General features: G+C 31.1%; 1 protein-coding gene across 1 annotated transcript; it reads left to right on the top strand.

Moving 5' to 3' along the window:
- The first annotated feature begins 219 nt into the window (after positions 1-219).
- LOC136087118 (uncharacterized) lies at positions 220-672 on the top strand. Its single transcript, XM_065809624.1, has one exon. The coding sequence runs from the start codon at positions 220-222 to the stop codon at positions 670-672; it is 453 nt and encodes a 150-aa protein (XP_065665696.1).
- The last annotated feature ends 16525 nt before the right edge of the window (positions 673-17197 follow it).

Genomic DNA, 17197 nt, shown 5'->3' with positions numbered 1-17197 from the left:
ATCTGTCTTCAAAGATCAAATATCTCGTGATCAGTACAAAAAAGCAGCACATTATGGGTTAGGCACATCAACTGAATCAAAGGCTATAAGTGGACATGTAGGGAGGGATAAAACAATATGGAAATTGATTGATTCAGGATATTGGTGGCCTAATATGAATAAAGATTAAGAAGAAATCATGTTGCCATTTAAATATCATGTCAAAAATCAAATTCAAAAATGAAAAAAGTCTCTCCAGAGTTGCATCCAATACCAGTTCCAACAAAAGTATGGCATCAAGTTGGTGTAGTTCTCTGTAGTCTTCCTAAAAATCTAGAAAGTTACATTGGCATTTGTGTAGTTGTTGATTACTTCTCAAAATGGATTGAAGCAAAGCCTATTTATAATAAAAGTGCTGAAGAGGTATCCAGATTTCTTTATGAACACATTTGTTGTCATGGTTGTGCATCGATTCAAATTAATGATCAAGGTCGAGTATTTTGTAATAAAGTTTCTGAAAATTTGTTAAATCTTACTGGAACCTGTCAACGTATTACTTCTGCTTACCATCCTCAACCATATGGTCTGGTTGAAAGAGCTAATAGAACTATACAGGCTTCTATGCTTAAAGTCCTGAACGGAGAGGAAGAAATATGGCCTCGTTCGTTAGATAGCATACTGTTTACATTTTGAACAACTCGCCATAAGTCAACAGGTGTCACTCCCTTTCAAGTTATGTATGCAAGGGAGTCAGTCTTACCCATATATTGCATAAAAAATGATCAAAGCTTAATTCATGATGTATCTGTTGATTTAGAAAGAGAAGAAGGTATTTATTTTAATAATGAATTAAATTAGTTTATTATATTTTACTTGATATTTCTAAAACTAATCATGGACTGGTTTTTAACTCTCTTAATTTATTATCTCCCTTTTTAAGTTTTGATAATGTTTTAGCAAGCAAGAAATTGAAATTAGCGAGGTTAATTTAAAATACAATGGAAATTATCTTTTTTCTGTAAAGACTTTTAGTGAAAACTTTATAATTTTTTATTTATTTTTAATAGTTTAGATTTGTTTTTTTAACAATAAAATTATTTGATTTAGGAAAACATTTTCAATTTCTTGTCATGCAGTTGTTTGACTTCATTTTTCTCATTTTTTTTGACCTCTTTTCCCTCATTTTATTTTAAAACACACCTGTTTTGATTTAAAATGGCAACACAGATTACCAATTATTTAATTATTAAAGTTGAAGTTTTAGAGGACAAACAACCTGAACTCAGATTGGTAATCTTCTAAAATTCTGCCTTTACCATTGACAGGTAGCGTGGTTAAGGAACTACGAAATTTTAGGGGCAAATAGCGTGCCTAGGAACTTAAAAGTTTTACTAAATGAAAAAAAAAAATGCAGATAAATTTTGTGCGTCAATTAAAGTAATGTTTCATATAACGAATCTTACGCTCATGGATTCTCATAAAAGTATATTCTTGAAAATAGTCACACTGCAAGCAATTATTAAAGCAAAAAGAAATTCAAGAAGCGAGGGGCTAACAAAACTTACAACTCCATGGGTCAAGAAAAGTGAAAAGCGGTCTTTTCACAAATATATTTTATTTGTAAAGGTTTATACCAACATTGCGGTTATAAACAGCAATAAGACATTCGAATTGATTTAGCTACTCAGGTCAGATCACCCTCTTCTATTGGACACATGTAATCTAATATAACTTACTTTATAAGGCAAGTGAGACTCCTTAACCGTATGAAGTCAACGTAAGAAAACGAAAACTCTGAAATAAAACCCCCAAATTACATGTCGGCAAGGGTAGTAGGACCATGTAAACCCTGAAAGGTAATCTTCTCAGTCAAATCCATGAAGGACATCCTTTTATAAAAACTCTATTAGAGTATAGTTATCATATAATCTTATAAAAGTTATGAAAAATTAATAAGTTTAAACAAGAAGTATTTTCTTTTTTTTTGCCGTTAGTACATGATACCTGAGTTAAGTGTTTGATACCTGGCCGGTAGGAATTACTGTATAGCGATTTGTACCTAGGCAGCGAGCACTGTACAGTGTTTGTTACCTTCCAGTACGGCTTACTATACAGTGTGCGCTACCGTTAAGTCAATCCTACCTACTACACCGGCATTCAAAGAAATTTTTACTATCCTTATTCGACACCGGTGACTAAAACCTTTGACGTCTTTTTGTTTTGTTTTATTTTTGTAACTTCAAAACTTGTTACACCGTAATTTTAATTTGTAATTTTTAAACGGTTTTTAAGTGACGAAATACACAATGGCTGATGATTGCCGAAAGGCATAAAACCTCAGAGTTCCATCGAAAGTTGTTTGTATTCATTTTACATAAACATATATATATATATATATATATATATATATATATATATATATATACATATATATATATATATATATATATATATATATATATAAATTAGTAAAAAACACTTATCTAACTTTTATCTTCGACTTGAAGTTTCACCATTGCTGGATCATCAGGAAGAGTTCTCTTCCTGATGATCCAGCAATGGTGAAACTTCAAGTTGAAGATAAAAGTTCGATAAGTGTTTTTTACTAATTTATTATTGCTCTGTTCTTTAAGAACATTGAGCACTCTATTTGTAAAATACACTAACATAATTTACATATATATATATATATATATATATATATATATATATATATATATATATATATATATATATATATATATATATATATATATATATATATATATATATATATATATATATATATATATATATATATAAAGGGGAGACATCGGACAGCTTTTAGTCTAATTAGGCTTATTTAATAACTATTGAATTTTTTCATAGTAACATATTTTTTTGTTAAACTAAATGATTAAGTTTTCTTTTAACATTTTAACTTTCTTTATATTTCTTGATTTTCAATGTTTAGAAAACTATTTTAAAAATGCTAGTCAAGTGTCCAATGTCACCACGCATGGAGTGACTTTGGACGCGTAAATCGGACATGTATAGGGAAGATTATGGACATCAAATAAATAAATACGCAATTTTAACAATGATAGTTTGTTTTTCATTTATAAATTATTGCACTTTGTATTCATTCAAATTGCAGTTAAAATATATATTGTTCTTAAAACGAGACCTCTTATCTTCTGTAGGAACTGGCTATACATGCACTACATCGGTATAGGCGATGAATTCAGATTCTTCATTAGTTCTTATAAATGTATTGGAAGTTCCTTTTGTAAAACTCCCCTTCATAACCGCCTTTCAATTTTTTAATAATTTTTGCTGTATAGTTACGACTTGATTGTTTCCCACATCCATATACCATTACAATTATAAATCTTCCTTCTGGCACATCAAATGTATCAGCATTGGTGTCATTGAATCCATCGTCATCAAGGTTATGTGTACTCTCAATCATTGAAATTTTTAGGTCTATTGATTTATCTGATAACGATTCTCGAAGGATTGCTTTTTTGAGAGGTTTTTTCCCTGTAGAATCTTCTTCTTGATTGTCTTTTTTGTAAGATTTTTCGCCACTTTTGCTTTTGTTGCAGCTGCAAGTGTCTCCTTTTCTAGGGTACCTGTGGCTATTATCGATCTACCCTTACAATTGTGCAAATAGAAATTTACAAAGCTTTTATAATTGTCGATTGGGAATTGTTATTTTTATTTTATCAAAGCATAGGAGAAGACTTTAGACAATGTCCGAAATGTCCGAAGACTTCCAATAAGGTGTATATTGAAAAAATCAGGGGAATCGTTACAAACTCCTATATAGGTTACAAATATAAGTTCATAACTAAGATCTTAATGATTCACTTGGAATTGAAAAATTTACATCAAAGAACCAAAAAATCGTTTTTTCAATCTAAAATCTGTTTTTTAGAAGGACTCTCTCTCTCTCTCTCTCTCTCTCTCTCTCTCTCTCTCTCTCTCTCTCTTATATATATATATATATATATATATATATATATATATATATATATATATATATATATATATATATATATATATATATATATATATATATATATATATATATATATATATATATATATATATGTATACATATATATACATACATATATACTTTATATATATATATATGTATATATATATATACATATGTATACATATATATACATACATACATATATGCTTTAGGTACTGTATATTTTATGTAGTATCTACAGAGTGTACATATTATTAGTGATGTACATATGATTAGCCGATGCCGATAATCAGCATCGGCTTCATCGGTCACTTTTTGCATAATCGGAATCGATATTGGCCTTTTTTTTAATTAATTTATCGATTTTCCAATCAATGGCATTTTTATATTTTAGTCCTACATTATGGTAATAATTAAATAATAAATAATACTAAACTTCATGCATTACTTAGAATTTTTTTGAGAAATTGTTAATTTTGACTTTGTTTACGGGAAAATCTGTTTATTCTTAAGAATTTCAAGTTTATAAGCTTTAATTTAAAAGTTAAATGTATTTATACTTTTATTACTATAATGTTGTTTTTAGAATAATTTTATTTTCTGTTGTTCTATTGTTATACTTAAAAGTAACCTATTTAAACATTGTTATATATGTGTGTTTAAGTATAGCCTACTATATTTCTATATCGTTGTTGTTTAGATATCCAAATTACTAATAAATTAATAAAGAATTCTAACTTAACTGCTTACTAAATACCGTTTTCTTTTTAAAATTGAAATAAAAAACGTTCCTCAAAAGTTGTATTTACTTTTTTTGAAAGTGTTCTTTTTATAGTTAAAAAAACTAAAAAATGTATGTTTTTTTAAAACAGTTTTTCTAATATCTTTTATTATAATGGTTTGGCTCTGTTTTGGGTTCAAATACTTGTTTACCAGTACTTATGCCATAAAAAAGTTAACACGATTTAAAGTTGTATGCTATATATTGTCACAGCACTTGCTACTTACAGTTTTGTTAATAATTGATCTTAACGTAAGGAAAAAATTGAAGTCATTGGTCTCGAAAATGTTTACGTAAGCCTTGGCCTTGAAACTCTTAATCTTGGCCTTGTCCTTAAAACTCTTGGCCTTGTTCTTGGCCTTGTAACTTGTGGCCTTGACCTTGGCCTTGCTACTTTTGGCCTTGACCTTGGCCTTGCTACTTGTTAACAACTCTGCTTATTATACATCACTACTTTTTGTGATATTTATTTATAAACTTTGGCATATATATAATTCTGACATATATAAAATTCGCCGAATGGTCACACACGAGCAGTGAACGCCTGAGGGAAGAAATGAAATACATTAGAATAAAGGAGAATTATTTTTCAAACAAAGCATATTTTGACAGTTGTCAAGACAAAAATAAAGATTAATAGAGGAATATTTAAAATAAGACAGACAATGCATCTAAACAGTACTAACAATAATAATAATAATAAAAAATAAATTGTTATATAAATACTAATATGAAATAAGATAAACAAAAAAAATATATCACCAAACAAAAAATACATTAAAAAATAAAAAGTATGCATAACAATGAAAGGCCTCAGAATGGAAAAAAAACATTAATGCCAATGTGTAAACATAATTTGTGTAGTGATTAAGTAATAAACATCTCCTCAGAGTCGCGTCTATTATTACTGGCGTTTCGATGAGGATCAGCACTTATAACTAGTTTATCCCGTCAGACAAACATCATCGCCACTTATGCTTTACCCCGCGACTTACGCCTATTCCATACTGCAGTAAAAAAGGATTCACTACAAATAGCCAAAACCCAACCATACCCAAATTTGTAAAGCACTAATATTTTTTTAATGATATGAAAAGTGTTAATCTGCTGCACAATATAAGTAAAAATAATTAAATAAATCACTTACCATACCAACGGTAGAAAAAAAAAAAAAAAAAAAAACTACGCACAATAAATTAAAATTCAAATAAAAACGCCAGAAACAAAACTAAAAACAACTAAAATGTGTAAACAGAAAATGCTAATAAATTTTCCCTAAGACCATTCAAACCACATAGGTACTTCCAGCACAAATAAACCAAAAACAATCAAATGGCAATATACCCTATTAAAAACCCTTTTAAAATAAAATAAAACATAATAGAGTATTCAAAAAACTCTAATGTTGTCATAGATACTTCATTCGAATTTTGTTAACCAATCTGAAGTGTAAGAAAATGAAACAACCCGCGCAACTTAAAATCATAACTAAAAATCAAGTATATTAGAAAGTAGAAAAAAACATATGTATATCGCCTGCAAAAATGTAATGATTTAAACATGTAGTGAAGGTTATAAGAAATTCTCTGAATGATAATAAAAGACGAAAATTGTGTCTGTGAAAATTAAAATGAAGCCGAGTAATGAACGTACGATAATATAGCAGAAAAGCTCCTTGATAACAGCAACAACATGAAAATCAGCGGATAAATTATACACCGAAGAATATTGTAATAAGATCAACTAAATACTAAAATAAGACCAGATAAATTTAAGTCAAATGAGTGGTTGAAAAATTATTTTGGGTGATAAAGCAATGATATTAGTCGTCATATAAAAACGATGTAAGAGGCGGGAAAAATATTGTTTAAGAAGTAAAGTCTTCTCTACGGTCCGAATTAAAGGTAACTTTGAGACCATATCTAAATCGAAGTTTCCGAAAAAGTAAAGCTTTCTCTACGGTCCGAATTAAACGTAATTTTGAGACCATAACAAAAAACAAAAACACGTCCCATCAACAAAACATGTCGAAAGCCGCTAGTCAAAAAGATACGCTCTTATATATATTATATGAATTCTAAAATGAAAAAACAATCACACATGATAACCACATATACATAACATACAAATCGGCATTTAACATTCCAACTACATACTATATATTAAAAGAAATTATAACCTAAATAAGAATGAGTTCAAACAAAGATAGTTTATCATATAAAAGAACAAAAAGCATGCAAAAGATGTAAAAAGGCTATATGTGCATAAGGGTGTATAGGTGTAATGTGTAAGTCCGTGCTGTGCTATTCTTTTAAATAATATATGTTGGATTGGATATTAATTACATAAAAGGAGCATGTTGAAAAAATTAAGATACGCCTCCGAGTTATAAAATACGCCTCCGAGTTATAAAATACGCCACCGAGTTATAAAATAGGTTTTTGTAAATATTAATAACTCGGAGGCGTATCTTAATTTTTTCAACATGCTCCTTTTATGTAATTAATATCCAATCCAACATATATTATTTAAAAGAATAAAAAATTTTATAGGATAAATTTTAAGGTCCCCGCCAGGCGTTTAAAACACCCAACATTTTTGCCCAAAATCGAACTGGCGGGGACCCTAAAAATTGTACAAACATACTTTTTTTTGTTCAAACTTATTTTCATATAAATGGTCAATTTATAAATCGATTCGCGAGTTTAATTTCAAAAATTGATAAAATATGAAACACCCTAATATACATACATATATATATATATATATATATATATATATATATATATATATATATATATATATATATATATATATATATATATATATATATATATATATATATATATATATATATATATATATATATATATATATATTTATATATATATATATATATATATATATATATATATATATATATATATATATATATATATATATATATATATATATATATATACAGTATTGGACAAAACATTTGCAACCAACATCGAACAATGCTAAAAAGTGTTCCTAATTTTACATGTCTTAAAAACGAAACGAACCATACTATCACAGCAAACAGTAGTCTGGAGTCGTAGCATGCCATGATATGAGCAATCAGCTGACAGGTGATAGCACACAGGCAGAATTTCGTTGACAAGTGCCATTTTGCAGCGGACAAAACAAGTGCAACTTTTTTGGTTTGTTTCATTTTCTTAAGTCTGGTCCGTGTCAACGTCACGGAAGTTTTTTAATAATTAAAGGAAGCAGAAGCATGCAGAAGCTTCCAGAAGTTTCTAGAAGAAGCATCTGGAAGCATCCAGTAGCATCCAGAAATATCCGGAAACATTCAGAAGCATCCAGACGCATCCAGAAGCTTCCAAAAGCATCGATAAGAAGCATCTAGAATCTTCCAGAACAGGTTCACACAGGTTCATCTTACTATATAAGAGACATGTAAATCGACATGTAGTTCAGTGAGTATACGGAAGTCAATCAGTCAGTATTATCAAGACAGTTTATCGAAGTGAGTTTTATCAAAGTGTTTTATCGAAGAACATCAATACAAGAAGTGAAATACAACAAGTGTTTCATTACATCAATACAGTCCACATCCAACCAAGACGTTGTGTTGCACAGAGCATTATTGTATCATCACAAGCTAAATGTAACACGGTAAGCCTTGAGAAACGTGATTATTTATTTTTATTATTTTTATGACTTCAAGTGCAAAAATGGCTCCCGACAGTCTTGGATTGGAACTAAGAAAGAAAATTATTGGCGATTACGTAAGTGGAATGTCACAAAAAAGTATTTGTGATAAATATCGCGTGAAAAAATGGACCGCATCAAGACTATGTTCCAAATATCGTTCTACGGGGAAGTTGGCAGCAGATAACAAAGGTGGAAGACCGCGTTCCACCACTTCTAGAGAGGATTCTATGATCGTCAGGTCCGTCAAGAAGGATCCCTGGATATCATCATTCTAGATACAAAAGCAGTTAGAGCTGCCTGTATCGGACCGAACGATCAGACGACGTGCTGTTGAAGCCGGATTGTTTTCTCGACGCCTTGCAAAGAAACCGCTGATTTTACTAAAAAACCAGAAGAAAAGACTCCTGTTTGCTACATCTCATATTGACTGGAATGTGCAGAAATGGCGAACCGTCCTCTTCAGTGATGAATCGAAGTTCAACATCATTGGGAGCGATGGCATTTGCCGTGTACGTCGACCTGCCGGAAAACGCCTCGATTTACGTTACTGCCATAAGACTGTGAAGCATGGTGGAGGCAATGTAATGGTCTGGGGGTGTTTTTCTGCTAACGGTCTACGTCCAATACATCGAAACGATGGAATAATGGACCGTTTTATGTATAAAATTATCCTGAATGATGTTATGTTACCTCATGCTGAATGGAATATGCCAATAAAATGGGTTTTTCAGCAAGACAATGATCCGAAACACACTGCAAAAGTAGTCAAGCAGTGGTTTCAAGACAACCACCTATCGGTGATGGATTGGCCGCCTCAATCTCCGGATCTCAACCCTATCGAGAACCTGTGGGAGATCGTCAACTGCAGAATTAATCGTGAAGGTGTTCGTAATAAGGATCAACTGTTTGAACAAATCCAAAAGGCCTGGGCAACGATTCCACAAAGTTTCATTGATCACCTGATCGAATCTATGCCTCGAAGATGCAAGGCTGCGATCGACAACAAAGGATTCGCTACGAAATAATGATAGCGAAATACAGCTTGGTCAACATTTTGTCGAGTTGCACTTGTTTTGTCCAGAAGGAAATCAACTTTTTTTAATACTTTTGATTAATCTATTAATTTTCGTGTACAAATAATGAACTTTGTGATGAATAAAACTTGAAGAACTTTGTCTCTAAACAGTTACAAAATTATTTCTCTAAATTGAAAAAATGCAGCACTTTTATAAAAAGAAACTAAATTAGCGCTATTTGGTTGCACGCGTTTTGTCCGATACTGTATATATATATATATATATATATATATATATATATATATATATATATATATATATATATATATATATATATATATATATATATATATATATTATATATATATATGTATGTATGTATATATATGTATGTATATATATATAAATAAATAAATAAATAAAATATATTTCAGACAACAGGCATGTACAAATTAGGTGCCAGGTCCATAGTTTTTAAAAGAAAAGTATTTTTTTAAACTTTGATTAAGTGAATGCATAGAGTGATTCACCAAGGTACAAGCCATCAACTGTTTACGAAAAGCATGTCCAGAGTTTAAGATTATTGTATGAAAAGATGGTAATTTGAGCTCTAAAAGCATGAAAGATATACTATCATATTTGTTGTATCCGAAAAACATTTTAGTGCATTTGTTGTAGCAATATTGAAGGCGTGCCATTGTTTTATCATTCTAATTTTGCCACAAAGGAACACCATATAAACACCATATATATATATATATATAAACATATATATATATACATATATATATATTAGGGATATGACTTTTTTGCAACCTTCTAGGCCTGTATCGTAATTCAATGAACTTTTATGTAAAAAGAACGAATAGATGTTTCATTTTGACATATTTTGAAAAAAGGTCACCCCAAAACCAAAAAATCGAATTTTCAATAGGTACACTTTTGTACAGTAAATGAATATTAAAGGCTGAAGATGTTGTAAGAGTCATACTCCTGTTGTTATTTTATTTATTTATGCAACATGTACTGTGATATAACAAAAAACATTATGTGATATATAATTATACAAGTATTACAAAATTAACAGTATCAAAGCGTCTAGTACAACAATATACATAACTGTCTGTGTCTATAGGCCTACTGTGTTTAGTACATGGGTCACATGATGCTCACGTCTCATAAAGAGTCTAGCGCTTATTACTTAGAATGAATCGAAGTTGCAGTTTGTCTTTCTTTCTGCAGGAAGCATACAGGTCTTGCATCACCTTGATTGCACGTTCAGCTATCTGATTACTTCGTGGTATGTCGATGACGGATGGCTCTTTCTTCCAGTGATTTTTGAATGACTGCAATGCCTTTTTGTAAGGCTTCAATACATCAGATAAATTCTTGAAGTCATTGTCATTGTACTTTTGACTACTAAACCAATGTTCTGCCCACTCATATGAAATGAACCTGCAAACCTTCTCCAAATTCTTTCTCGCTTCAGGCATAAGAATGAACGCCAGAATTGCGAGAATGGCTCTTGAGTTCCATCTGGCATTGCTCATATTAGGAATGTTCTGAAAGTGAATCAGAGGGAAGTTTCTTTGTTCTTCATAGAACCTAAACACTCTTGTTAAATGGTACAAAAACTTCATATCGTCTCTCCACCCTGATTTATCAAGAATTTCTACAGTTCCATTCACAAACTTATCCTTCAGTTCATCATACTTATTCAACAGTTCAGACACAAATGGGTATTCAATGTTTGGAGATTTGGTATCACCCCCAAGTTCTTCGTCCATCACCAGACGGAGAATCCTGTCTAGTACGTGATGCTGACAACCGATAAATTGTGGTATTGTGACACCCTTTAATTTAAACATACGTTGCAACTTCACAACAACTCCATTTCTCTTCCCAGTATTGACGTTTGTTGTATCAGTAATGATCATCTTAATTGAATTCCACAAATTGTATTCATCAATAAGTTTGGCAATTTTTTCAGCAACAGTTTCAGCTTTGCCATCTTTTAAACGCAGTGCATCAAGTTTCACGTCAGTTCTTTCATTCTGAAGTACAACTACCTGATATTCCTTATCATCTATTCGTTTGCCGTCAAAGTGTAAGGACCACTGTTCCATTTTAAGTTGTTGTATCATTTCTTTTTTTAATTTACCTGCCTCTTTGAATATGGACTTGTAAATTGCTGATTGACTTGGAGTTGGAATATCAATACCTTGTTGTGATAATACATTGCATATTTTAGCAGCTTTCTTTGTGGAAACTCCACTTGATGTAACCATACTTACAGCAAATTTACTTTTGTAGTGCTTTCTAGTTTTTTTCTGAGTGTCCTCATCATCGTCTTTATCACCGTCGTCGTCTTCATCATCTTCACTCTTACTTTTGCAGTTTTCAGATTCAGTACCACTGTCTGTGGTAGACAGGACTTGTGATGTGGAAGGTATTGCTGTTCCAGACTGGACTTTCCTTCTCTTGGAAGGGTGAATGGTTTCTTTACTTGCCACTTGTCCTGTTGAGTACCCCACCTGTCCTTTACTTTCTTTTTGTAGGTGGTATAGACGTTTATCTTCCGAGGATAACCACTGGCCATTCACTTTCGTGATGTCAAATAATGCATTGAGAACATCATATTTTCCACGCTTGACACATTCATCATAGACCTTCAGCACCTTCATAAGCTTTGCTCTTATCACTTGATCAGACACACGTGGAAAATTCAGTTTATTGTCCCACAATTTTGTAATTTCCTTAGAAATTTGTTCTATTCGTTCTTTTCTTCCTTTAACATATGCTCCGAGAAACTGGTATCTTCCTACGATCTGCAATTGAAGTGGTATTCTGGATTTTTCATCGAGTGAATGTTCTTCTACAGCCACGCTTCCTCTTCTTCTGTGTGACTCTTGAAATCTCACCAAATTTTTAGTCCAAGTCTTCTTGTTCTTTGTTACTGTGGTATGACTTTTCTTGTGAGACATCATATAATATTGTTACGACTTTACGGATAGCTGAGCGTAAATATCCGTTTAATAAAGTCGTTTAATTAATAAAATACTTTAACTGTATAGTAATCCAATTATAGTTCGATAATCCAGTCAATGTTGATAACAGTTCGATAATCCAGTCCGTATCCTAACGATAATGCTACAACTACTTATACTTCGTACACTTACAGCGTCTTTAGTTCGCTACAGTAGTTCCTTATTAGCTCAGTTACACGCAGAGTACTTCATAGAACTATTCACATTATCAACACTGAGCTCTGACAGCAGCTCGCTTATATAATTATTTAGAGCTTCCAGAATGTTCTACTAAGTTCTATAATCTTCTACAGTCTGTTACAGTCGTCTATATCACCGTGGTAACACAATGACGTCATCACATAACAATTCCAAGTATTTGCCGGCACACGGCCGTTTCGTTGCCATGGTAACGTGTGGCGTTATATTTATAAATTCATAACAAAATAATGAAATAAATAGAATTAAGCTGAGAATTAAGCTTAAGATTAAAACATCGGTCAAAAATGAATGTATAAAAATGGTAAATCAAATTTTTATTTTGGGGGTGACCTTTTTTTGTTGCAGCAAGCTATTTGGGCCTTTGTTCTTGATTTTAGGTAAAAGTTCATCGATTTATGATACAGGATACATTTTATTTTAAAAAAAATTAAATATTCATATCCCTAATATATATTTATATATATACATATATATATAGATATATATATATATATATATATATATATATATATATATATATATATATATATATATATATATATATATATATATATATATATATATATATATATATATATATATATATATATATATATATATATATATATATATGTATACAACTATCAGTGCTGGGACAAATACTTTTTAAAAGTATTTGAAATAAAAATAAAATACAAGGAAAGTATTTCAAATAAAAATTCTTTATAAAATTATTTTAAATACAAAATACAAAACACTGGAATCGTACCGACTCGAATCGTACATCACAACTTTATTGACATAATTTAACCTTTAAATCAACATTTATTGGCCTTTAAAAGTAACAGTTTTTCGAATGTTACATCACTAAGATAGTTCCTTTGTGGCGCCTGAATTTGTCCAGCGTTGCTAAATAACCGCTCAACAGGTGCGAACATAAGTAAGGTCGTATTGTACCTCACAAATACGTGTTTTATAACTTCATATTTTGCCAAGATTTTAAAATCCGTACCAGAGTCGCTTAAGTACGATTAAAATTCGTTGTTGACTGTTGTTGTTCTGCAATGTTAATTTCGCTAAACGAGAAAAAATCATCACTCATGCCACTGCCACCAGCTGATTGAGTACCTGGAAGTGGGTCAGGGTCAGAAATAGTATTAGCTTTGTCCAACAACTGTTGCTGCTGAGACTTAGCTGCACGAACGAAGAGATCACGACAGAAATCTTTTTTATTATCCGGAACCCATCTCATTTTGAAGTAAGGATGCAATACTGCTGCAATTATCCTGCTGGCATTATGTTCTGAAAATGATAGATGACCCTCAAATCTTGTTTACAAGCTTGTAAGCATAGATTCTGCAAATTTCTTAGCATGCTTCAGTGATTTCTGCTGCAGGTCCTGCAATTTCTGCTGTACAGTGTGCAGCCTTGGAAATACATCACCAAAGTACACATTGTCACCTTGAAGCCTGTCAATGGCAACAGCAATAGGAGCCATTATTAATACATACTCTTTTGGACATTCCAACTCCTGCTTTTTGAACTTTGGCATCTTCAAAACGTCGCATATTTCGCCAAGCTTATCTTGCAACTGGAGAATGAATTTTAATGCATCAAACCGGGAGTTCCATTGTGTAGGGACAGGTATCAGTATTACCCTTGCGATGATTTTTTTCACAGCATCCGATGCCTTGTAATTTCTACGAAGCAAATTCCAAATGCTGGTACACTTGGCCAATGCAGCTCAATAAAGACGTTTGAAATTAGTATCGGAATCACATGCTTTATCTGCATCAGTAGTTGATGTGAGGCTGAGAGAGTGACTATTGCAAGCTTCATGGTGAGGCAGAACAACTTCAGTATCAGCATCCGTGTCTTCGCTAACTGGTAAATTTAGGACTGCAGTCATGTCCGCTATTTCAACATCATCGTCGGAATTTTCTGCTTCATCATCATCACCAGCTTCTGTTTCCTGAACTTGTTCTTCAGCAGTTGCAGAGATCAGATGCAGTACTTCTAGTGTCTATAAAATAACCAGATGCAGTACTTCTAGTGTCTATAAAATATTTTCGGAAGGCTTTGCCGAAGTTAGAGGCATTATCTGTTAGGGTTGCTGTAATTTTTCCACGTGTAACCCATAGTCATTATGAATTTTTGAGATCATTGCAACCACTGAGTCGTAAGTATGACTTCCAACAAAACGTTGACAGGAAAGAGCAACAGATATGCGTGATACTGAGCATTCAGTACTAATATCAATATAGTGAGCTGTCATTCCTAAGTAGCTCTTTCGGTTCACTAAACAAATGTCAGCTGTTGTACAAACAAATGGTACTTTACTGAAGACTGTTCTTTTATTATCACGCATTTTTTGCGAACGGGCGTTTAATCGCTTGCCTAATGTTTTGCGACAAGGTATACTGAGATTGCGATTGAGTCCGTGGATCAAATTTTTGAACGCCAGCTTTTGCACTGTGATCAAGGGGCGCATTTCCTGCACAACGCAGTCAGCAATTAGCTTGTCAACTTCATCCTGTGAAATGGATGTTTGATTTCGAGGCATAATGTGCATTTGTTTCAACTTCTTAGAAGCAGGACCAGATTATCGTAAGCGCTCTGTAGCTGTGATGGAATCTGGAGTCGGAGGTGGACCTTCTGCCGAATAACCTAAGCCTTACGTTGTTTCGCAACTGAAACCTTGTGCTGCTTGTATTCATCGATTCGCTTTTTGCCATGAGCATTCTGCAACAACAACAACAACAGTCAATCAACCGAGATTATTGCATTTATTTGTGTTATGTTATAGCATTAGTGTTTGTCTGTGTTGCCTTATGTGTTTATCGTTTTTACTGTTTAGTGCGTGGTTTTACCGTTTCGTTTAACTTTCAATGTTTTTTCTTTGACTAATTGACTGGCTGTAACTACTATGACTTTGAGATGAGAATGATTTATTACATATTTTATTCATTGTTTGCTTTGTTTGTTAAATTGAATGATTTTATTTAATATTTATATTTATACCATACCACATTAATCATTAAATTGTATTTGGTCTGGTCTCTTTTTTTTTCAGTAAATGTACACGTGCCTCATAATATTATATTGAAATTAAATTATAATTTTTCTATCTAATGACTAATGAGTAATGATTACTGATTATTATATAACAAACATAAAATACACAATATAATATAGTGTTTTTGTAGTTATATACATACCTGAAGATGTTGAGTAAAATTAGAAGTTGCTTTCAGTGAACCACTGTAAGTTTTTTTGCCAACACATAACATACACTGTGCAATAGTTTTAACATCCCCTGTAGTTTTACTTTTAGATATAATTTTAAAAAATTTTCCCTCAAGTATAGCAGGGACGGCTTGTTCACTCTCAGCATTTTCATTTTCTTCAATTTCAGTCGTTTCCCTCTCTTTCGTCATTTTGGAATCTTTGGTAGATTGGTTTCCTCTAGTCATAGTAATTAAATAACAAATAAATAGATAACATTACCAAGGGTGGTCCAAGGCAGCACAATACAGCCAAGGAACTTTTGGAAACCAAGTTTTAATTTGCTGTTGGTGGAAAAGTATTTTGTATTTTGTGTTATAAACAAAATAAAAAATAGCCTTGAAAAGTATTTGAAATAAAATTGAAAATACTAATGAATAAAAGTTTTTCAAATAAAAATAATATAAAAGTATTTGAAATAGTATTTTAAATACTTTCATTTAAAATACTTTTTAAAATACTCAACACTGACAACTATAAGGGCACACTTAGGCAGTCTGATGACATACTAAAATGAGGGCTGCATGGCTGATGTTGGGAGAGCATGCAATGGAGTTGCTGCTTCATTGAATGAGGGTTTGGGTGCAGGTAGTATCAAGTTTTTTTCGTTCTTTATTTTTTTCTTTTTTATGCAAAAGAAAACCTTTTTTTTTTTTTTGCATAAAAAAAACAATATTGGTTTTTCAAAAGTACAAATTTTGATTTGCAAAAAAGTTAATAAATTTATCAATAAAAAAATATCTGCCGCATGCACCTTAATAAGTTCTATATGATAAATTAATGATGGATTTAAAAGTTTTTTGAATAAAAAAAAATTTTAGGGGTTTCTTATGACCCTTGAACATTTAATGTTAATAAAAAAAAAGTTTTTCAAAGTGTGTCTTGTTGGATCTTAAATGAAGTGAAATTATATAAAAATTTTAAAAAAATTTTAAAAATAATATTTGTATATAAATATGTTTATATATATATATATATATATATATATATATATATATATATACATATATATATATATATATATATATATATATATATATATATATATATATATATATATATATATATTTATATATATATATATATTTGTTGAATGTCGAAATAGCATAAAATAAGTAATTATTTTTAAAAATAACATGATGTTTTTTATTCTTGACATGTTTTGTAAAATTTTATTTACATTTTCAAAAGATTATTTTACAATAATAAAAAACTCTGAAATATA

The sequence above is a fragment of the Hydra vulgaris genome, chromosome 11, assembly GCF_038396675.1.
Source record: "Hydra vulgaris chromosome 11, alternate assembly HydraT2T_AEP".
NCBI classification, from domain to species: domain Eukaryota; kingdom Metazoa; phylum Cnidaria; class Hydrozoa; order Anthoathecata; family Hydridae; genus Hydra; species Hydra vulgaris.
Note: the sequence above shows the minus strand (reverse complement) of the source record. Positions and strands in the feature narration are given on the sequence as shown.